Source organism: Onychostruthus taczanowskii, unplaced genomic scaffold (genome assembly GCF_017590055.1).
Source record: "Onychostruthus taczanowskii isolate IOZ18803 unplaced genomic scaffold, ASM1759005v1 scaffold1, whole genome shotgun sequence".
NCBI lineage: Eukaryota > Metazoa > Chordata > Aves > Passeriformes > Passeridae > Onychostruthus > Onychostruthus taczanowskii.
This window is the reverse complement of record NW_024496525.1, coordinates 35,378,994-35,401,815: the sequence shown is the minus strand read 5'-3', so window position 1 is coordinate 35,401,815 and position 22,822 is coordinate 35,378,994. Positions and strand designations below refer to the sequence as shown.

The following is a 22,822-nucleotide window of genomic DNA, read 5'->3' as shown; positions in this document are numbered from 1 at the left end:
CAGCTGAGAAAGGCCCTTGTGTTCAATGGCATTCCTCCCGGGGTCGAGTATGAACAGAGCCTGATTTAGCCAGGGACTAACTGCAGCTGCAGCTCTGCAGTGCTGCAGTGCAATGCATGCCAGTCCTGCAGCGCCGTGCAGTGTCCTTGTGCTCTGTGGGGCACTCAGGGCTGCTCAGCTGCTGCGCCTGCAGCCGTCGGGTGTCGGTGCTGCGGTGTCCGACAGGCGGGAGGAACGGTGCGCAGAACTTCAGGATATTAGAAGGTTAATTAATTACTGTAATTCATTAATATTATATATTTATAATTAATAGAAGAGAATATATATATAATAGAATATGTATAATAGAATATATAATAGAATAGAGTATATATAACATATAATAATATGATATGTTTGATATTATAATATATAATTCTATATTATAATATAGAATATATTATAGATTTACAAATCATAATTAATTTATAATTAATTTATTTATAATAGATACTATATTAGTTAGTTTATAATGTATATCTTCATAATTTATAATTAATTTATAATTAATTATGCTATATTATACTATAACTATATTACAGAATGTTACACTAACAAGAACTATCACTAACTGACTAATGACTGTCTCCAGACTGACATCCATACAGCTTGGACCTGATAGGCTAATTAGCATAAACAATCTCTACCAGAATCCAATTACTAAATTCTTTCAGGTAAACAGCCTTCCCAACACATTCCCCACGTGCAAACACCAGGAGCAGCAAATGAGATAAGAACTGTTCTGATCACTCTTCTCTCCGCTCAGAGGGCATGTGAATACCACATTGGAGCACTTTGTGTGGGGCTGATTGATTTACTGGATCTGGAAGTGCAGACCTGGAAACCCGAGCGAGGGAGAATGCCCTGAGCCGGGGCTGCGGGTGTGGAGAGGACAGACAGCTGGCGGGTGACCTCAGGACGGTGACAAATGGGCCACCAGGTGCCCCCGCCCGTCCCAGCCCCTCCGCGCTTACGGAAGTCACTCGCGCTGAAGGAAGGCTTCCTGTGAGCAAGGCTTCTAGAAATAAACACTAACCTCTTGTTACAGCTGAGTGCATGGGGGTGAGGAATCCAAGGAGCTCCCTGGGAAGGAGTTGAAGCAGAAATCCTTGCAGTTTAAAGGGGAAAAAAAAATTAATCCTAATGGTAGCGGCTGTGCGTGTTTTGGAGCTGGCAGGAACGCGTGGTGTGGAGATGCGTGGGTGAGCAACAAGAAGGAAACTGTTTACACAGCACAGTCAGTGGTGGCTCTTCTCTGACATGTGTGGAGCCATCAAACAACAAAATATTTTACTGGGAGGAAGGTGGGATGTGAGGAAGCCCCCCAACAATTGAAGAAAGAGAAGCCAGCACAGAATTTATATCAAATATCCTTTATAGAGCTGAAACATGTGACCAAAAAGAACTTGCATAGCCTTTAGTTTTCCTTTGCTTGCAAAGGATTAATGTATTTGCAGGTTCTGCTTTCCATTTCCTGTTTTTATTTTGAAATAGGCAGTTCTGTGGTAAAATGAGGAGAACGTTCAGATAATCCTTGTCTTGAATCCACTCTGCAGCAGCACAGAAACCTGTAACCCATGTTGCCTCAGACCTGCTAGGATATACCTCCTTCTTAGGGTTCCTTAGTGGGGTTGTGATGTACTTTAGCAGCTTCAGTACTGTTTTTCTTTTCAGCTAAAAAATCCCCAACAAAACAAGATGACCTCTGTCATCACTTTAACTTTTGAAACTGTGTTCAAGATTTCCCACATTAGCTCAGAATCACTGAGTGCTCCAAAGATAGCCTTGGCTGCTCTCTTGCACTGGTATTCACATTTTCTAAGGCTGGAACTGTTATATCTCGTCTGAAGTGATGCTGCCTGATCAAATGTTAAGAGAAGCTGATTAAATGTAGCATCTGATTATTATCAAAGGGAATATGCAGACACCCACTGTGAATTGTGGGCTCATATGAGGGGCAAAATGTGTTTCTCAAACATGCACTGGATTTACACATGGGAATTCTTGTTGAATGTGAATCTCTAGCTTGGATAACTCCTCAGTGAAAAGAGAGGTTTATTTAACTTGCTAACACTTGTAACATCTGCAGATGTAATGGGATTTACAGTTCCTTTTGAAGATGGAAATAGGTCAGCTTGCACAATTTAAGGGGTTTATGTCCCATTTCAAAGTAGTTTTTATATTTACAGGTTACAGTTCTTTAAGTTGATAGTCTCAAAGTCTGTGGTGCATTGTACTTGGAGTTTCTAGACTGTTCTACATGGAATAGTTGTATTGAGGTGGTGCCTTCTTGGGTAGGGCCCTGCAGTGGGACTGGGATTGTCCAAACCTCGTTTTTTTGGCAGTGCCTGCAGGTCCTGGCCCAGGGCTGCATCCAGCCTGCAGCAGAGGAAATGTGCAAAATGCATATCAGGACAGAGGAGTACAAAGCTTCCTTTATTCTATAAAACCTTTTTCATCGTTAGTTTCCTGTCTTTACACTTTAAAACATCCCCTTCTTTTCAAATTATATCAGTTTCTGGGAGGCGGAAGGCATTTCTCCTTTTCCTTTGATCTCAATTTCTCTGTAGCTTTTCATCTTACCTCAAGGCAACAGCACTGGCTTCTCAGTTACTCCAAAAGCAAATGTTTATGTGTTAAATAAATACAAGTACCTGAGTCTGGTCTCACATCTATTTAAAAAGCAGGGCAGCAGTAGAATTGCAGTGCTGGGAAAATGCTGGAGAACCAGGTGCTCTCTAAAACTTTTCTTCCTTTAAAATTCTTTTTCTGCCAGTAGAAGAGCTGGGTATTTTATGAGGAGCACTGAAGGTATATTTTGATGTAGCTGTCATAAAGAAATTTCCCTCCATTCCACTCCCCAATGGATTAGCTTTTCAGTGGAAATGGTTGGCTCTGGATTTCATCACAAAAAGAGGAAGTTTTTAGGGAAAGTAGTATGGGAAAATCTGATTCTGTTCTCTTCCCCACCCAGGAGGGCTTCTGTGGCTTTGGGTCTTTGCATTTAAAGGTTTTTCTACTCCAAGGTTCACAACTGCACTCACCAGTTCAGAGGTAATCTGTATTAAATTCTGAGATGGGACATTAGATATATCTTATAGGTCATGTATGGGTTTCACCTTTAACAGAGGAAACAGTTGATGTGAAACATCACATTAAAGTGCTGTAGTTTTTATGTTAAACCCTCAGAAATTCCTTTATTGGTCACTGCAGCAGCTGACTGGGAGAGAGCTCTGAGCCCCAGGTGCTGCTGGGTCACTGTTGCAGCTGGACTCTGGTGGCTTTGGGTTTCCAGGATCCAAAAGGTTTACCCTTCATATATAAAGGACATTATAAGGGAGAAAAGAGGGGGGAAAAACTCAGCACTAATTTCTACCTTTGGAGTCAGAACTGGGTTTATCAGCAACAGCTGTTTCATACCTAATATCACATTTTGAGGCTTTTTTTTGCTTCTTTCAGTGTCTGGTAGCAGAAGTCTGTAGTGTTCCATCTTAGCTGAGGTGTTCTGCAGCAGACCTGCTTTGTTTTAATTTTGAAGTACTTTGTTTCACCACATGCCATTTATACACTTTCCTGCCCTGAGAAAACTCTGACAGTGTTTGAAACAAATTGCTGTTTAGAAGAAGCAGATGGAAGAGGTTAAAAAGAAGCACTAGGAGTCCTATATTTCTTCTATTGATTTGCTGGGCTGGGGCATTTCCTGTCTTTTCTACTGGGAAAGTTTATTTCTGGTAGAACAGAGTTCTTCACTCAGAAAACCTAAAAGTTCTAGGAGCTTAAACTCATAATTATTTTTTTTTTCTTAATCCTTAAGTGTAACAAAAAGAGATCCATTAGAGACAGAAGGCATCTGCTTTTGCAGAATTTATTGCAAGATGAAGGCACTGAATTTCCTTGCTGGAAATCAGAATTGTGATGAGCAAGCAATGGTTCTGCAGCAGGTTCCTGGGGCAGGGGTGAGGGAAATGGGCTGAGCAAGTTTGTGGCATGGAGAAGGGTCTGGCATTCATCTGACACCTCAGAGAGCATTTTCTGCTCAGAAAGCAGCACAGGGTTATTAATAATAACAAACCAGCCTGGCTTACTAAGCTGAATGTGCACAGCACTGCTGTCTGCAGGTGGGATTGCTGGGGCTGCAGGGGTGGTGCCTGTGCTGCATCACTTGTCTTTGGCAGGAATTTTTAGTAGCCAAAACTCTGTTGTGCTATTTAGAGTTACTTTTCCTTGTACCCCTGCACTGTGGGCTGTGTTCAGTCCATAAGGTGCCATAATCTGGGTGAAAATGTATTTTTTATCTCTCTATTTGGACCTCATCAGCTTAGCCCTGTTTTGACATCCACACTTAATGCTGCAATTGTATACAGAGAAGCATTGAAAAATACCCCAAACAAATACCAGAGCTCCTTGAGTGATTGCACCTATTAAATAGATTTTCTCCCATTTTGTCTGTGTGGTCTGGAGGGTGGAGGAGAGGAGTGGCAGGTGGCAGGGCTGACAGTGTGACCTCGGGCAAGGAGGGGTTGGGTTGGGCTCATGAGGAGCCCTTGCTGAGCTCATGGCTGCTCTGAACTGGAATTCTGTGTCAGAACAGGCTGTGGTGGCTGGGGTTCAGCAGGAGCTTCTGATACCAGTCACAGCAGGTGGGTTTAACATCTAAATACAGTCATACTGCCCAGATAGTGTCTGCTAAAATGGGTGAAAAGCTGTTGGTTTGGTTTTGGTTTTAATTTGAGGATTGGGCTTGTAGCTACTCCCTGGAATGATGAATTGCTATTCTGGGTTTGAGTACCAGCTTTGTGCCTTGTGTTTTTGCCCTGCCTTAGTCCAATTAGTCTGAGAGAGGGAGACCCACACCACATTTGAGTAGCACCAATGCATTTCCTGGGGCTGTTTAGTGGAGAACAGCAATGAGCTCGGCTCATTCTATAAACAAATTCTGTTTGGCTGCACAGAGCCACTGTGGGAGAGCTGACTGGTTGAGAGGAAAGCAGAGCTGAGCAGAGGGGCTCAGTTTGTACCTGCTCAAGGACAGAGAGTAACCCAGGCCACACATTCCTCAGCAGAAGCCAGACACAGCCCAGTTCCTTCTGTGCCTCTCTCCTCTGATGAGACCCAGTCCCTGCAGCTCCCTCTGAGTAACACAGCAATAGCTCATCCTAGGGATTGGTAAATCCAGTGAAAATCCTGTCTCCAGGAAGGCTCAGGAATGCAGCAGCCTATGCTACTGCCTTCCTAATGCTTCACACAGTTTTCAAGACTGGAGTATTCTACTTGCTTTATGCAACCACTATTTATTATTTAAATGATGAATCTGGAAAATTTCCCAAATCTAATGTCTGCCCCATTGCTTTATGTCTTGGATACGGCAGATAATCAGATGAGCAGTAAATCTACTCTGTGGAATAGAATTAAATTATTTCTTTTTTTTTTCCCCCTGTCAAACAACTTGTGAATGATTTTTCTTTTCTTCACTTCCATAAAATACCTAATAGGTAAAAAAAAATTAAAATCTGTATGCCAAATACAGAGTTATTCCATATGTATGTGGTGCATCTGTAGAAACACCTCTGGGAGTGTATTTATCTTGGGTAGCAGAAAAGATTGTGTGAAATAATCCCTAGCACTGGTACTTTCAGTTGGGTGGGTGAAGGGACATACTGTGGGGTGGTTTGGGGTTGTTGGTTGTATGCTTGGTTCTTTTTGTTTGTTTAGGTGGGGGTTTTTAGCTTTGTTTGGTTTCTGGTTGGTGTTTATTTTAGCCAGGTTTGATTGTGCTGTTTGTCCATTCTCTCTGATTGTTTCTGACGTCTTTCCTGAATTTCTCTGGAACAAGACCACCCTGCTGAGCAGTGAGGGGATGTTTGCCTGTGGCCCTGGGTGTTGCTGAGCTGCTCTTGGGTCCTCTGGCTCTCAGCAGCAGCAGTGCCAGGGGCTCTGGGGCTCCTGGGAGGGCACAGGGGGATCACATCTGCTGCCACTCTGAGCCCACGTAGCTCTCCACAGTCCTGGCCTGGCCTGGTGAAGTGGTTGTGACACAGCCTTGGGAAAAGAGAAAACATGAAGAAAACTCCCTCCCAGGAACAACCAGCTTGATTCTGAGCCTCCACACCGAGTGTGAACTACACCTCTTTTTTGGAAAACAGGAGGGGTTTTTTTTGTTTGGTTTTTTTTTTTTTCCTCCCACCCCCTCCATGGTGATGAGAAACTGAAGGTCAGGAATGATCCCCCCAAGGCTCATGAAGAACAAAATACGACGTGTTTTAACTGATGTGAAAGCTTAATGGGGAAGATCAACATCCAAAGGCTGCAGCCAAGGAAAGGGGGCTTGTTTGGGCACAGCCTGAAGCAGAGCATAGGCATTGCTGGGAATGGGAAGTGTGAAATGGTGGGGCAGGGAACACACAGCCCTTCAGCCCTGCTCAAAAATAATAGTGCAGGCTTTTTTTAACTTCAGAGTTTAGTCTGCCCTCAGTAAAAACAAGTTACATTAAAAAACTGTGCACCAGAAAAAGCAAACCTCTTTTTCCTGGTCTCTGCTTATAAGATTTACAGGTACTTAAAATAAACCTATGAAAAACAGACCCAGTGTGCTGGAATTTGCTAACTAGTGAGAGCAATTACCTCCAGGTCCCAAGACCTAACGGAGCTCGGCTTTTTGGAAATAAAACTTGGCAAGCACTTCTTCCTGCTGCTGTTGTAAAGGTGTACATGAAAAGATGTGCTGACCTCTGCCAGAAACCCCAGGAATCCAGTTCAGAGAGATTCTCCTGTGGAGGGGATGGCTGGAATCAGGCAGCACAGATGGGGACCGGTGTGGAAAGCAGCTAAAACCATTCGCTTCTCATTGTGTGGCTTCAGCGTGGCAGACTCTTTGCAATTGCCTGGTGTACCACAGTAATTAAATGGGTCAAGAGCAGTAAGTTCAGATACTTAACAAGAAAATAAAGACCTCACTTGACAGCCAGCAGCGGGCCCTGCTCGTTTCACAGGAGTGAGGAGAATTAGGGCAGGTTGTGCTGTAAAAGTCGATGGGAGCCTTTTTGGCAACGATTTTGTATTGCTTCAGAGATCACCTCCCAATTAACTACAAGTGCTGCAGTGGCTGGAAGTCAGGTTGTCTTATGAAACTGATGCTCCGATTTCAGATGTCCTAGAAAAAGGGAAACAATAGACTCTGTTTTTCTCCTTTCAGTGATACATAAGTAAGGGAAGATAAGAAAAGTAACGAGAAAGACACAACCAACCTTTGTTAATATTGAAATGTAAAATACTCCCGTTTTCACTGGACTGTTTCATGCATGAGGGGATAATGAAGTTGTGCAATGAAATAAATATGATAGAAGTGAAATCCAAGATGGGAACTGATTTTTGTAAGACTTTCTGTTTTGGAGGGTAGAGGTAGTTTCACACCAGCATTTTGAAGGAAATTATTTGTTGTTGTCAGTGCCCATCATTCCTGGCTGAGGAAAGGAGCTCCTGTTTCCCACAGCAGTTTTAAAAGTCCTTTGGGAAGGATGAGATCTTCCTCTTAAAATATTAAGGGACAAGTAACAAGAATGTGAAAAAAAAAAAAAATTAAAACCCATAAAATGTGTTCTGCCACAAACCAGGATCTCTCTGCAGACCACCTCCCCTTGCAAATTAAGAGATGGCACCAGCTTTGTTGCTGTGTTTGTAGATTCTTTTGGGCTGAGCACTATTAAAAGGGTTTATTTTGTTATTACTTTGTGCTCTCCTGCCTGTGGATGTGCTGATGGGAACCAATGTCTGGCAGTGAGGGCCAGATTCTGTCACAACTTGGTGCAAAACACCTCAACTCAGTCACAGGAGGTAAATTCAGTCTCAGGTTCAGCATCTCACCAAGAAACCCTCAGACACATTGCTCATGTCTGTGCATTGTGGTTATTAGGTGCAAGAAATACAGTTTTTAAAACTGTAATTAATCATTTCTCAGTAATCTCTTTTTCTATGCTTTTATGGCATCAATGGGTATGACTGTTTATTATGTCTTACCTATAAAATCTGACCTGTTTTATATACTCTTTATGGAAACAGTGTACAGTCATAAATTAAAAGATGCAACTGTTTTGGATATTTTACTGGTGGTCCTGTATTTTCCTGCCAAAAGTGCAGCTGTTTTAGGTTTCTTGGGATAACATTATAAAAGGCTGTGTGCGTTTTGCAAGTTTATGCTTGGATTGCCAAGCCAGAGGTGGAATGACTCAACCTTCCCAGGAGCAACATGTACCAAGTGAGGAATCAAAACAGCGGCTGAAGCGGCCCTGTGGAAAGCTCTTGGTGTTTATGGGGTTGTGTCTGGTGGTCAGGATGGGAGATGGTTCTCATGCTGGTCCTGCTGGGCTCTGCATCTGTCTCTCATGGGGTTTCGGTGCAGAACTGGTGGAGAATCTGTCGTGTGCTTGTCTCATGGGGTGCAGGAGCTGTGGGGTTATGAAGCCATCCTTTAGCAGGAGCTCTGGGTGTGGGTGGCTGGGGTGGAGCCCTTGGAAGGAGCCAGGGGGAGCCAGGAGTGGCAGTGCCAGCCCAGGCAGCGTGTTTGTGTTTCCATGCCAGCTCCTGCTTCCATGTCAGCTCGTGTTTCCATGTCAACTCAATGCTCAGGAAGGTTTGGGGTAGAATTACATGGCTCTGCAAACGGGCGATGATGCTTAAATAATGGGGAAGTTTAGAACCTTCTTTAGCCAAAATGATGGTGGCCTCCCACAGATCTAACTCCCAGGCACAGGTGAGAAGCAAAGGAAGCTCAGCCCTGTGGTCATCAGAGCAACCAGCGCAGTCAGCCTCTGGGAGTGCCTGGCATTAAGTGGCAGAGCTGAAACCTTCCTGTTCCTGTGGGAGTGCAGGAAAGCTTCTGGTGGTGTCCTTGTCTTGGCAGGCCCTGCGGGATGGGGAAATGAGCCACCCCCAGAGTGAGCACAGAGAACACAAACCCCTGGGTGCCCTTAGCCCTGTGCCACCAGAGCGCTGCTTGGGGCAGCCCGGCTGAAGGTGTGTCATTGCTTTAACTCACAGAAGTTTTATCCTGATGTGGGCAGCTCCATCTCTCTGCTTTCTCCTAAAAAGCAGCCTCAGCCTCGCTGTGCTGTGAACTCCAGGGGTGTTTGGTGCGTTTCCTCTGCTCTGAAATGATGTTGCTCTTTGCTGCAGGTACCTCACCCACGTTCGAGCCGCCTCTCCGCAGGACCTGGCTGGGGGCTACACGTCCTCCCTGGCTTGTCACCGGGCCCTGCAGGACGCTTTCAGCGGGCTCTTCTGGCACCCCAGTTAGCCAGGGAGCAGCAGCCTGTGCCCAAGGGACAGCCAGCGGGGCGAGGAGCGACCCAGGGCAGCAGAGGCGGGGCGGGATCGCCGCCGTGTGCCCCGGCCGGGCTGCGCTCCCTGCTCCGCGCCCCCCTCTGCTGCACAACCGGCTGCGCTTCAGTGGAAAAGGGAAAAACCAACCCCCCTCTGCTCCAGAGCTTCGTAAAATGGTAGATACATTCTTGTGGAGGGGAAACTCGTTAGTCATGTGGCACTTTGCTGAGGGAGGCTGAAGAAATAAGCCACATCTAATGGAAGATGTGAATAACTCAGCTGTGTATGTTTGAGGCTTAAAGAAATACACTTGTAAATTTTTTTTTAAATAAAGCCAGACTTTAATAAAGTTTGTGGTTTTACTCTTATTGCAGGGTTTTATTTGCACAAGCATTTAAATGCCATTTTGATTATAACATTTAGTGTCAATATTCAAGCCTGCATTTTCTTCCCATAAAGCTAGTTTTCCCAGTTTAGACAAGTGGGTTTTTCCTCCTGCCAGCTGGATGAGACAAGAAACTCTGGAAATATGCTGACACAGCTCTTGTGTGGGATCTTTCCTCCGTGTGCCACTTGGTTCTTACCTTTGCTTGGAAGAAAAGCTTTAGCTCAAGGTTTACAGCTGAGGTGCTCTAAAAGCAATCTAAGAAACCTCGATACAAGGTGAAGTCACTGAAGTAGTCAAAATTGTGGGGTTCCCTTTTGGGGTTTGTGTGTTTGTTTTGCTTTTGTATGTTTGCTTTTTCCTGTTTCTCTCCATTTGCAACTTTTCTGTTATAAACTCAGGAGTTTCTTTAGGTGGGAACATCCCTTTGGCTTTGGGGATGATCCCTGCCACCTGATGTGATCCTTTTTGTATTCCTTGCCTGCTCCTTGTAACGGAGCCTTGACCAACTGCAGGAGGTGGGAAGCTGCTCAGGACAGCCACCTTGGGCCATGTTTTACAGGCTGCCTGCTCACAGCTGTTGAATCCTGTTCTGAGGAGTGCACTAGATGGATGTATTTTTCTATACTGTAATAAAGAGAAGAATGAGATCGATTCCAGACTTGGTGTTTTCTTATTAAAGAAAATGGGGGCAAAATTTCCATTGTCCTTTGAAATCCCCTCGGTTGTGCCCAGAACAGCTGCTGACAAGGAATGTTACTGAAAGCAGAGGTAAGGAGATCAGATCCTTCCCTCCTCTATTCTCCTTTATCCCCTTTCCCAGGCTCACCCAGACTGGCAAAGATGCACCTCCCCAGTGATCTCTTCATATTCATTTTGGAAAGCCCCAAGTCATGTCCTAATGAATGCAGAACTGCATATGCATATTAATATTTATAATTTCAATGCACTCAATAACTTGTGTGTAGCTTGGCTATTATTTATTATGCCTTTTCTTGTACACAGAACTGGCAGCTGCACAGAAAGCTGGAAAAGCCTGGTTGTGAGCACAGTGATGTATCTGCTAGACTGGTATCTGAAGTTATGCTGCTGGAGTAACACTGGCCGTCTTCAGTCCTTCAGGGAAAAAAACTTGTACCAGTTCAAATCCTTCCCTGCCCTGGGACCCTTCAGTGAAAATCAGAGTTACATATTTTACAGGCTTGGCCCAGAAATGGTGATCCCAGCCTGGTTTGGGTTGGTGCAGTGGTGCCAAGCCCTAAACTGGGGCTGTGGAGCAATGTGAAGTCCCAGGGACCCACAGTCTGTGTCAGGAAGGATCCCAGGGTGGCTGCACCATTCCAGAGTGGTGGAGGAACTTCTCACTCCAGCAGTGTTTGTGGGGGGCCCAGAGAACAGGAGCTGCCTTCAGATGTTTATGGAAAGGGGGAGGGCAGCAGCTGGAGAGCAGCAGAGGTGTCAGGAGACGGGACAGGCAGCAGAGCAGCAGCGGGGCAGAATCCCAGCACAGCCGAGCCTGGGAGCAGAGCACTCACAGGCTGGAGCTGCAGGGCGCTGCTGAAGGGCTGAGCAGGAGTGCTGGGGCTCAGGGCAGGCCAGGGAGGAATCAGGACAGGCTCCCTGGGGATTGATAAGTGAATCCTGCGGGAACCCGGCTGCGAGGGCCGCGCAGCCAAGGGAAGGAAAGGCCGGCACATGGAGGCACCAGCAAAACAAATCCGTGGCCCTTGGTGGTGTTTGGGTGAGGACCAAAAACGCAGCAGGCTGCAGGCTCAGGGCTGGGGCCGCAGCAGCAGGGCCAGGAGGGTGACACACATCTGGCTGCTGGGCGTGAGCTCAGAGCCTGGGCTGAGGGAAAATATCTGAAACTGAGAGGGCGAGCCGAGTGCTCCGGCCAAATAAACTATTTGTGGTTGACATTGCCCAACAATAGTTTGGATGGGTAAGAAAAGGAAATCAAAGGCAGAGGCTTTTCAAATCCCTGCAGAATACAAGCAGCCAGCCAGAAAGATCATCCAGGGACTGCAGCAGGGGAGCAGGCAGAGGTGGGGAGAGCTGGGGGAGGGCAGAGGCACAAAAGGCACGGGAGGACACGGCTTCAGGAGGACAGAACTGTTTTTCAGGTGCTGGTTTCAGCCTGGAACTGCAATGTAAGCATGAACTTCATCTATAAATGTGCAAAAGACATTAAAGTCTTTCTGGTTCTAACCATGGGCAAACACTAGTTAGGAGTCAACTAATCCCTAACTAAATCTGGGTGTTAAAAAGAATTTTTTACTCAAAACCTCAGGATGTTGGGCTCTCTGGTATCTCAGGCTAAGCTTTTGAAAGGTTACCTTGCTTACACAAGAGCTGTTTGTGCATCTGCTAACCATAATCCAATATTCTGAAACCAGAACATCTGTCAGGGAGAATCCAGGGCAGAGATTGTATCAGTCACCTTCCTAGACCTGACAAGACATAAAAGTCTGTTCTGCCCACAACCTGGACATTATCAAAACGCTACAGCAGAAAACTACCCCAGGCCCTGCCACTGAGTCAGCACAGGGCATGAAACAACAGAGAGCAGGCAAGTACCAAAACACATTTATTCTAAGAGAATAAAGCTTTAATTTTTTGTAGTAGCAATTTCAATCGACCCCACAATGAGAAGAAAAGGTGACTGCAGGAAGCAAGGCTCCCAAAAGAAAGCTGCAACTCGATGGGAACACAGCTCTGCTCCTTATAACTCAAGGGGTAAAACAGAGACCCCAAATATCCTTTACACAAACTAAGGTGGTCACCATAATTCTGGTCTTCAACTCAGTACCTTCTCTTCTGAAGAATCTTGGCTGCTACAGAGACGTTTCAAGGCTGGTTTTGCTGGAAAAGGTTAGAAGAAGTAACTTATTTAATGTACAGTAAACAGACTGACCTACCACAAGCTCTGGAAAAGGGAGCTCTCTTAAGGGATTTAACAGGAAGAGATGAGAGGTAAAATCAGGATTAACAGTCACAAATGAAAACTCTTTGAGCAATAATGGGGGGTCTTTACTGAAAGCCAAAAAAGACCTTCCAAAAACCTGTATGGAGCTACATTTTGACCTACATTTCAGTGCTACCCAATAAGAGCATAAAAATAAGTTTCATGGCATTAAAGATTTATAAAACCCTCCTTTCCTCCAGTTCATGTACCTGCAGACTGAGCCTCCCTCTGCTCCCTCTGTCATGTAGTGCAAAGCCCAAGATCACTGAAACCAACAGTTTCTTAAATGAACAATTATAAACAAAAAAACCCCTACAAACAATCAAATCCAGCACTGAAGATCTCCAAGGGTATCTGTGTCTCACTTAAACTCAATCAGGCACAGAACCTGATTCTGCTGAGGTGGTGACTCCAGACCTCACTGTGTGTGAGCATAAGGAGAAGGTCAGAGCTGGGACCAGTCCCTTGGAAGTGCACTGATCCGGGCAAAAACACAGCTCCAGTTCGGAAGGACTGAGCTAACAGAGGCGTGTGCTTGGCATTAGATCACAGAGCCACTGAATATCCTGCACTGGAAGGGCCCACAAGGATCACTGAGACCCCATCCTCCCTCAGCCTCAACCTGAGGCATAAAGGTCTGGTTTACGGCCTGTGGGGTGATCCTGTCCAGTCCACCATTTTTCTGGGGAGGCTCATGCTGGGATCAGAGGAGCAGGCTGCTGTTACAAAGCGAGGGAGCCCTGCAGCTGCCGCACACGTGCGGCCGCTCGGTCCTGCGGCCACCTCCGCGCTCGGCGCGCCCACGGGGCTGAGCGGGTGGGACCAGCCTGAGGCAGCACAAGGTGCAGCCTGAAATCCCAGTGCCACGTGGGAGGTTTGCTCCTTACCTTCATCAGGGCACGGCCTCTTGTAGAGCACGTCTGCCGGGATCTGGAAACTGAGGCACAGCATCTCCTTGTTGGGCGCCACGTTCCTCACCAGGAAAGCGGAACAGCGTCCAGCCAGGGAGGTTCCCAGCGCAGCTTCCGCTCGCTCCTGAATGTCTCTGGCTGGGTTGCTGTGTTTGGAGAACCCGTAGCAGTGCACAGTGGGAAGGTCAGCAGGGCTGCAGGGCTCCCCGACCAAGAGATGCCTGAAAACATCCAGGAACTCCACAGCCAGAGCCGGCAGGTTCATCACTATGTGGAACGCGGGTTTCTGTCCTTCCCTCGGGAGCGGGAGCTCTCTGCTGAGCTCCTCCCTCACCGGCCCCCGCAGGAAGTCCCTGCCGTCCATGTTGAACGCCTTCACCCTGGTGTCCACTTTGTTGAGCCTGCAGTTGTGCAGGAGCCAGGCGTAGGACTCGGGGTTGAGGTCGTTGGCAAACACTCGGCACCTCCTCTTGGCCGCCGGGATGGCGAAGGGGCCGACGCCGGCGAAGACGTCGAAGAGAACGTCGCCGGCCCTGAGCAGCTGCACCACGCGGCCGCGCTCGGTGGACAGGCGCGGGTTCCAGTACACTTTGGAGAAGTCCAGTTCATAGGCAATGTTGTTTTCTTTGACCTGGAAGTCCAAAATATTTCCTTAAGCCTCTGTGTTCAAAGAGCAGGCAGATTGAAGCATTATCAGTTAAGAAAATTAAAAAGCAAGGAAGGTGCCTTATCGAAAGGTAACGTACATCAGCACTGTCCCACTGACAGCATGTGTGAATCTTAAATAAACAGATCAGCTATGCAGTCAAATAAACATCTTAAACATCTGTAACAGATCAACTCATCAGAAACAGCCATGTCCCCAGTGTCAATCCTGACTTTATGCTGGCTTTACGCAGGTCTCAATCACCAGGTGGAAATAAAGCAGCAACTTAAAATGACCCTACAAAAATCTGAGGGTTTTCAAGAGCTTTGTGGCTGGCTGACAACTCCTTTATTGAAAGCAGACCTTGGAAAGATGCCCCAAGCCCTGCCTTGTGAAGTGCACACAGTAAATAAGTGTCTGAGAATGATAGGCCCAAGAACAGGAACAGTCAGCCAAATTCAAAGCCACTGGGAGCCAGTTCTGCAGCTTGAAAAATACTGTATTTCATCTCCCAAGGTGACAGAGGCTGGAAGCTGATCCAAACTCAAGCTTTGGGATGACCACTATCTCAAGAACAGACCTGTAAAGGAGCAGTATTTATTCAGATGAGAATGGGATGCAAGCTAATACTCTCTTTGCACCAGCATGTGGAATTGTCTGATTCCAAAGTAACTCGGGATCCAGATCACCACATCGTTTGCTTTGCCAGCATGAAACACTCTGAATGTGTCTGCACTCCTGGATGCAGCTCCACGGTGTCCGGGTGCGTGGTGACACCATCTGTGCAATATTCACTTGTCACTGCTGCCTTGACAATCCAGTGGCCTCTCTGCATGAACAGGATGTTCCACCAAGCTATTCAACTTTTTATTTGGAAATCTCATGTTTTCTCCTTTGAAAGTATAAAGCTGATAACAGATAAGAGAAAGTATTTTTGTGGAAGCAGTGGCCAAGTTTCCATTTACAGACAAGAAACCCTATGTGAAGCACACTTGGCAGTTACACAGTGATTACACCTGATAAATGTCAGAGCAGAGGAGACAGAAGGTTTGTCTTGCTGCTGACAGGAGAGGAAAAAGGCAAAGGCAAAATGTTGCCCGAGTTGCAAAGTTGGTGAGATAGAAATTTCTGTACCAGCCACTGTACAAGGCTTGGTGAAATCAGGAAACTGGATTTTCTTAGATCAAATCCACATCATTAAATCTAGGCTGTGAACTTGGAAGAATACATGCCTTCGTGATCCCTGTGGCTGAGTTTGCCCTTGGCAGACCAGGACAAAGGAATGCAGAAGTAACAGCCAACCTTAGGCTCAGACAGGGGTCAGGAAGAGCACTGTGCACAGGAATGGCCTCAGCAGCATCCCTGCATCACACCTCTCCAGAAGATTCCTTTGGGTTTTAGCACATTAAATTTAAAACACCAGGGGGAAAAGGCCTGTACCTTGGTCACCAGGTTGTTCTCTCCAGCAAGCACTTCCATTTCAAAATTCCTGTATGTGCTGTCGATAATATTGGTTTTATTCACTACACAGGTGACTCCTGGATTCTTGTCCATTATAACCTGGCCTGAAAGAGAGGGTGGGAGATAATTACGGTTGAGGGACCAGGACCTTTTAATGTTCTACAACATCCAGAGCAAACCTGCTGTTTACAGCTGAATTAACAAAAGTAAGTGTGTGTTGGAACAGCCTCCCTCTGCCCCAGGGCTGCAGCTGTGCCCTTTCCAAGGCACACACTTCACCCGGGCCCAGGGCTCAGTGCAGCGACAGCACCACAGTGAGAGAACCGTGCCCCTCAGCACAGCAACTTTTGAATATAACATGGCACAAAAACCTTTCTGAGAGGAGCTGCTTCACCTACCAATCAAGTGTCTGTAGGGCAGCTGGTGATCCCTGAGATTCAAGTGGGCAATGTGGCCAACACGGCTGAATCCAGAGGTGACCTCCTGACCCTCGGGAAGGACGGCGCGCAGGATCTCCTCCGACTTGAAATTCTCATAGCTCAGCTCCAGGTGGTACTTGCACACCTCAGCAGGGACACTGAGCTGTTTCAGGACCTGCTGCTCTGGCTCTCCTAATGAGAATTCCGGCACTTTATGAGGATCCAGGATAACAAATCTACTGTCCTCATCCTCTGGATCCTCCACCACCCGCTTGAGGCCGGGGCGCTGCAGTACTGATTGCTTGAGGGACTTCAGCACACTGTGCACAATTTCTTTCTTGACTTTAAGAGCTGGAACAACCACTGTCCTTTTGAAAGCCTCTCTGTTGAGCAGTGTCATCCCACGCACTCCAGGATGTGGCAAATACAGTTCTGGATTAGTTTTATCCTCCACGGTTTCGGGCATTGTGAACAAAGTGGTTTTTTTAACTACTACAAAGAGCCCAGGTATTCTGCCAGAATGTGGTGCCAATAGCATCCAAACTGCTGGAAATGATGTATTTGATGCAGCTGTCCTAAAATGATTAGTTTTCAGTAGTCTGGCACAGAATCCCAACCTCCACAAAGTCCTAGAAGAGAAATTATTCATTTTATAGACATTATGTAATCATTCCATTTAAAAGGCTGCAAATCACATGGATTTGCTGTTCTCTTAAACCAGAATTTCCATCTGTACCAAACAATCCACAATAGCTTAGTAAAGCTCTTTATTATGAAATATATGCTGCAAATTTGTTCTTTTGCAAATGTACTTTTAGACTCAAATGCTAACTGACTTCAAGCGGCGAGATAATCCCCTCCTGCCAAAAAACAATGACCTCTCTTTGTTCTAATAAATGTGATATTAATCTCAGTAAGCCAAATGGAAAGATTTCTAGTCTTGATCCTACTCCTGTTGGATCCCTCCTGTGTCTGGTAAAATTCATTACCAAGCCGTGGTTGCTAGAAAACAGTTATTAGCAACAGTGGTCATGATCCCTCTTTGGTGATTTCTGCCTCCCATGCCCCAGGGTAAGGAGTTCCATGCTCTGTGAGACCTTGGCTCCATGAGGTGCATGCCAGAAAGGTCATTAATTAAATGCAGTGTCCCCCATAAGGTCCAGAGGAGCATCAGGAATGTCTGTTCCTGCCACTGAGCCCTGGTTCAACTACAGGATGGAAACTTGAAAAGTGGCTTCACGCTTCTCTAAATGGTTTCCTCCACTAGAGACAGACCAAAAGGGCCCAGTTTTCTGCCTTGGCACTGGCGGCTCCAAGGCAGGAACCAATGGTTTAGGCGGCGCTGGAGGCTGGCGCTTCTCCTGACTTTTTTAAAAGCTTGTTTTGAGAGAGAGGCTCTGCCAGGAAATCGCTTCTCTTGCTGCCTCCCTCAGCCCTGCCCCTCTCCAGGGTAACAGCAGGCCGTGTGCTCCGTCCTTCACAGACCTGCCGTGCCCAACCCTGCCAAGGCCGGTCCTGCTCCCACCCCTGCCCAAATCCCGGCTCCCGCCGCACTCCGGACACGGCCGGGCCCCCCTGCCCTGAGCCAGCCTTTTGGCACAGCATTCCCAGGCCTGCTGCCAGCAGACATCCCTCATCCAGAGGCCTGAGCATCCCCTGCCTTTCCTGGGGCATTTTCCTGCGGGTGGTGTGGTTCTCAGAGAATCGAATCGCCTGGAACAGACTTTTGGGATCACCGAGTCGAGCTGTGACCGAGCAGCCACCGTGGCCCGGGGTGCCTCGCCCCATGTGTCCCCAGACACCTCCGGGACAGTGACTCCCCGCCTTGCCGGACATCGTTCCAATGCCTGATCACCTTTTCTGTGACGAAATTCTTCCCAATGTCCAAACTAAGCCTTCCCTGGCGCAACTTGGGGCCATGTCCTCTCATCCTGTCGCCCCTCGGTGCTGGATTAAACCCGTAAGATAGAGCCGCCCGCAACGCTGGATCCGGCTGGAAGCCACTGCCGCCACCTTCCCAAGGCACCCATGGACAGACACCATCGCTTCCCTCAGCACCAGGATCCCCGATTATCCCGTTCTCCCCTCAGGGAATGTTCTCCCCTCAGGGAATTCTCTCCCCCCCCCCCGCCGCCCCCGCCCTCACCTCATGCCGGGCCCCGCGCGCCGCGCGCGCGCGTCATCGCCGCTGCGCCGGGCGGGGCGGGGCCGGTGACCACGCCCACAATGCCCCGCCCCTCCATGGCCCCTCGGCGGGGCGGGCGCGGGGTGCAACGGCCCCGCCCCTCGCGTGTGGCCCCGCCCACGCTATGACTACGCCCCCCTTTGGCCCCGCCCCCGGCCCGCCCCTCGGAGGCGCTCGGCGGGAGCGGGGGGCGATGGCGGCGGCGCCGCCTTGGGGGTCCGTGCAGGTCCGGCCCCTGCCCGCCCGCGGCTGGTACCTGTCGGCCCGCGAGCGGCGGCAGGAGGACGAGGAGGAGCAGGAGGAGGACCGGGAGACCGCCCCGCTGCTGCCGCCGCCGCCGGGCAGCGTGCGTGTGAGGGGCGGCGGGCAGGGAGCGCCCTGAGGGGGCTGCGCTGGGTGCTGAGGGAAGCGCGGGGAGCGCGGGCTCGCAGGGCGGGCGGGACGGGGCCGTGCGGGGCGGCTCCGCGCTGACGGCACCGCGGAGGGGATAACACCTGGAGCGGGGGAAGGAGCCCCGTGGCTGCTCCCGATCCCTTCGGTTCCCTGCGTGCGGAGCGCTGGAAGCGCTGCCGTGGGCACTGCTGGAGCCCGCAGGGAGAGGCTGCTGCCAGCCGGGAATCCTGCTGTGCTCCGCAGCTGTGGGCGTCTGGAGATGCGCACGGGGCGGCGCGCAAACCCTTCCTTGTGTGTGCGCAAGGATTTGAGTCGTTCTAGAACGAGAAGTGAGATTTCCGATTAAAGAAGGAGAAGTTGACTGTTGTCCCCTCCCTTGAATTTAATTTTAGGAAAGATCAAAAGACCTGTTTGGCTAATTGTACTTTTTTTTTTCTTTCTGTCCTATTCACAGAGTTCTTCAAGTCATGGTTCTTCCTTTGCTTTCTCGGTGTTTAACTTAATGAATGCAATCATGGGCAGTGGGATACTTGGCTTATCCTATGCCATGGCCAACACAGGGATCTTGGGGTTTAGGTAAGCTTTCAGTTTCTACATATACTCGTTTTTAAACTCCCCTTGTAAGTTTAAATTGAACAAAACTTGATTACTGAGACTCCTGTGCAAATCTGAGGAAGAAATAAATAGCTTGTGCCTTTCAGAATTGTTGATTAAGATCTTCCCCTTTTTGATTTAGTCATTGACGTCTGACCTAATAGAAGTCCTACCCAGATGTTGCATTAAATTACCACAGGGTGGCAATTTCTTGGCCATTACCCCTGAGAGATTGATATTTTCCTTTCAGAACTGTGATCTCCTTTAGCTCCAGCAATGGGCCTTGTGGAATAGGGTGGATATGTGGCTGAAAACTGGGAATCAGCTCGTGCTTTTGTTTGCACTTCTGCTTGTTGCAAGTGCTGACCTGTGGGTAATGGGGCCAAAGTCACTGGAATTGTCACTTTGACCATTTCCTAAGCATTGGCTTCTCTTCACTGAGGGATGTGTTTGTGTATTTGTGCACACACAAACTCCCGTGGTTGGCCATTCTGTAATCCACACATCAGGGCAACTTGGCAAGTACTGGGAAGATGGGAGACCACGTGAACCACAGTCAGCAGATAAAAGCCATAAAATGAGGAAATCTTGTAGCCTAGTTCTTGCAAGAGTAGCATTCTTAAGGCCGGAAAGTGCATTGTACTGTAAAAGTGCTTAATTGTGAATATTTTGTGGTTTTTAGTGTCTTGCTGCTGATTGTTGCCAGCCTTGCTTCTTACTCTGTGTTTCTTCTGCTCAGTATGTGCACTCAGACTGGTAAGTGAAAAGGATTTCTGTAACAGTGAGCTCTGAAATATTTCCTCAGTTTTACACAGAGACGTGACTCAGTGTAAAGATTGTAGTTAACAGTGGTGTCTGATTGACTGACCTTTAAATATTTCATGTTTTTAACAATTAATATCTGACATTTAAAAACAGGATTTTGAGTCTTTTTATGCAAAACCAACGTCAAACTGACTGGTTTCTGATTTTTTAAATTATTTTTTTCCAAATACCTCTCTTATCTTTCCAGAGAGATCCTGTACCTCTGCAGCAAAATTATTTTGTGGTGGCTGAACCTCACTATTTCAGTGTGTGCTTTTGCTTTCAGTGAATGATTAAGAGCAATAAAATAGCAGCCTTTCATTCTCCTAGGAGTAGTACATATGTTTTTGTCCGTGGTTTGAAATGGATACCTTAGAGGTTTTTCAGTCATATTGGATTATCATTATTCTCATGGTGCTTCAGAGATGCAGCTTACAGAGCATTTTTGATGCTGAATGAGAAGTCCTGTTGCAGCCCTTGGAAAGTGCCCTGCTTTGAGACAGTTCAAACAGCCCATTCTAATACCTGCACTCAAATCTGCTCCTGTTGTAATTCCTGCTTCTTTTAATTGCTGCTGGGACAACTGAGTCCTTCCTTGACTTCTCCCACACAAAGATCATGTTACAGCAGGAAGTCTCCCTGCTTATTGTTTCCCTCTCATCTGATTTCCTCTCTTTTCAAAGGTGGTGGGAGAAAGCTTCTGCCTCTTTCCTTTGTTTTCTTTAGCTGCCTTTGGTCTCTCAGATGATTGCTTCCTGATTCTTCTTAGATCTGCTGCTCCTGTCCCCACCTGTTGAGTGATCTTCTTCAAACATTCTTAAAAAACACCCCCTCAGAGGTAGGGTTACTTTTTTGGTTGGTATTGTTGGCTGCTTGGTTATTTGGGATTAAGTCTTTGGTAATTTTTTTCTCCTTTTGGAGTGCTGCTTATTAGAAAGGAATCAGGACTTGAAAAATGAAGCTAGAGAGGTACATGAGAAGCAAAAAAAAGGGGGAACTTCAGGTAATTTTAGTGGCCTTTTTAACCTCTTACTTCAGGTGAAAAGTTCTGTATTTTATGGACATTAAGTGCATTAAGCTGTTGTGTAGTAAAAAAAAATAATTAAAGAGATTCTTGCAAAAGAATTATGATGAGGGGGAGAACTAAGGATTTAAGTTTATTGAAGTGAGAAGAGTTTGGATGTTCTGAACTCAGAGGCCTGATATACAAGAAGGGTTTAATTCCTCAGTTCTTGTCCAAAGGCAAGAGTCCACCTCAGGAAAGCATTTTTGAAATGCATGCAGGTGAAGTGTCAGGATGAAGAATTCCTCTAGTCTGAAACTAATAATTAGTTATCACCTAATGCTGGCAGGTAGGACTTGCATCAGAAATATGTCTGGATAAGTTTGTTGGATTTATGACCTTTTGTGTTTTGATTTTTTAAAATAAGATTTGAGATTATATTTCATATAATTCCTGTCAGCTACTGAAGTAATTAAATGTTAGATAGCATTCCAATTTTTTCCTTGGAGTATTGTCTTTAAAAAGTGGGAAATACAACCTTTGTACCTTGACAAAGTAAAGTCTCTGTACATGTTTGATTCCAAAGTACTTAATGAAACTTTTTCTTTAAAAAATCTATTTTAATTTTTAAACAGTGTTAGAATATTAAACTTAATCCATGGGAAAAAATTGGAAGGAAATTTTAGTGTTTTTATATTAAAAACAAGCTAGAAAAAAATTAAAAGGTGATGAAGAGAAACCATTGAAAGTGTTTGTGAACTATTATTTAGTAAAGAGATGACCTATAAAACACCTTCTGAAAGGAAAGCACTAACACTAATTCCATTTCAAACAGAGGCCAGGATTTATTAAGCACAGGCATTTTAGTTGCAGTTCAAAAATAAAGAAGTGTCTTCAGTTACTCATTTATGTTGTTCTGGACTTTGACAAAATCAAGTGATTTGTGTAGACCAAAAGGCTTAGCAAAAAAAATATTGCCAAGTGTAGAGTTGAGATTGGTTCAGTCAGTGTTTGTCCTGGTGTTAATTCAGTATGACCTGTGTTGTTTTGGGCTGATAAAGGCTAAGATTACTCTGTACAGCAGAGGAATTGGGAATTTAAGTGGGATGAACTTTGAAGTTTTGTGGCTTTTTTTTTTCTTTTCATTTCAGGAGTCAGTCACAAATATTGCTGGTACTATACTTGCCCCTTCACATTTAAAGGGATAATTGAGTGTTAATAACATGATAAAAAATAAGCTAATCAGGCAGAACTTACTTATCTTTATGTAAATTGCACTAAATATTTTGTTCCATATATTCTTGAAATTACAGAAGTAATGTGATCAAGTAATAGGGCTTCCCAGTGTTCACAGGACTAAACTGATTACAGAAACAGTTATTACAGAAAATACTCTAAGGTTTCATATTGCTCTTTTGGAATTGTGTGGAAAATTTTGTTCTCTTTGCTCTTAACTCCTCATGCATGTGTGCTGTGTGTTTATTACCATGTGGGAAAAATAACTCACTCTTAAATATATTTACATTTTTCTGATTTTTTTAAATGGCAATGAATATGGCTACCTAAAATGCTTTTTTTTCCCTTGTGATCAGCTGCTTTAGAAATGAAAATTAGGAAAAACACAGGGTAAAATCTAGTAAGACATATTTTTTGTTTAATTATGTTTGTTAGGTATCATGCAGGTTTGTGCTGAGCACTGACT

The 22,822-nt window shown here is 46.3% G+C and overlaps 3 protein-coding genes across 6 annotated transcripts in view; 2 read left to right on the top strand and 1 right to left on the bottom strand.

The window, feature by feature from the left end:
* Positions 1-10,393, top strand: part of MNAT1 (MNAT1 component of CDK activating kinase) — a 119,043-nt gene extending 108,650 nt beyond the window's left edge. Inside the window, exons 8-9 of one of the 2 annotated variants that reach the window (XR_005952236.1) lie at positions 714-1,044; positions 9,208-9,346. Coding sequence is in view for 1 of the 2 variants with exons in the window: in XM_041398244.1 (XP_041254178.1) it covers positions 9,208-9,328 (121 nt within the window). In the remaining variant the exon portion in view is untranslated. Of the gene's footprint in view, positions 1-713; positions 1,045-9,207 lie in introns of both variants that reach the window. The other variant, XM_041398244.1, reaches the window with a different exon arrangement.
* Positions 10,394-11,713: 1,320 nt separating this feature from the next.
* On the bottom strand, positions 11,714-18,338 carry TRMT5 (tRNA methyltransferase 5). Of its 2 annotated transcripts, none has more exons than XM_041401920.1 (5): positions 17,997-18,242; positions 16,121-16,770; positions 15,702-15,826; positions 13,592-14,246; positions 11,714-12,601 (listed from the first exon to the last, which is right to left on the bottom strand). In XM_041401920.1, the coding sequence occupies exons 1-5, from the start codon at positions 18,059-18,061 to the stop codon at positions 12,537-12,539; spliced, it is 1,560 nt and encodes a 519-aa protein (XP_041257854.1). In that variant the 5' UTR covers positions 18,062-18,242; the 3' UTR covers positions 11,714-12,536. The 2 variants fall into 2 exon arrangements, with proteins under 2 accessions (XP_041257854.1, XP_041257862.1); XM_041401928.1 differs by lacking the exon at positions 17,997-18,242 and adding an exon at positions 18,288-18,338 and having other exon boundaries at positions 11,717-12,601.
* A 167-nt stretch (positions 18,339-18,505) lies between these two features.
* Positions 18,506-22,822, top strand: part of SLC38A6 (solute carrier family 38 member 6) — a 37,715-nt gene continuing 33,398 nt past the window's right edge. The window contains exons 1-3 of one of the 2 annotated variants that reach the window (XM_041400518.1): positions 18,506-18,678; positions 19,174-19,295; positions 19,996-20,069. In XM_041400518.1, the coding sequence (XP_041256452.1) occupies positions 18,520-18,678; positions 19,174-19,295; positions 19,996-20,069 (355 nt within the window). In that variant the 5' untranslated portion in view covers positions 18,506-18,519. The remainder of the gene's footprint in view (positions 18,679-19,173; positions 19,296-19,995; positions 20,070-22,822) is intronic. The other variant, XM_041400527.1, reaches the window with a different exon arrangement.

Excerpts from the sequence above, each read along its gene's own strand:
- TRMT5 (XM_041401920.1), bottom strand. The coding sequence starts at position 18,061 with ATGGCCCCAAGTTGCGCCAGGGAAGGCTTAGTTTGGACATTGGGAAGA. Across the intron at positions 15,827-16,120 it reads GCCCTACAGACACTTGATTG|GCCAGGTTATAATGGACAAG; the intron begins GTAGGTGAAGCA and ends CCTCTCTTTCAG. Across the intron at positions 14,247-15,701 it reads AGAACAACCTGGTGACCAAG|GTCAAAGAAAACAACATTGC; the intron begins GTACAGGCCTTT and ends TTGGACTTCCAG.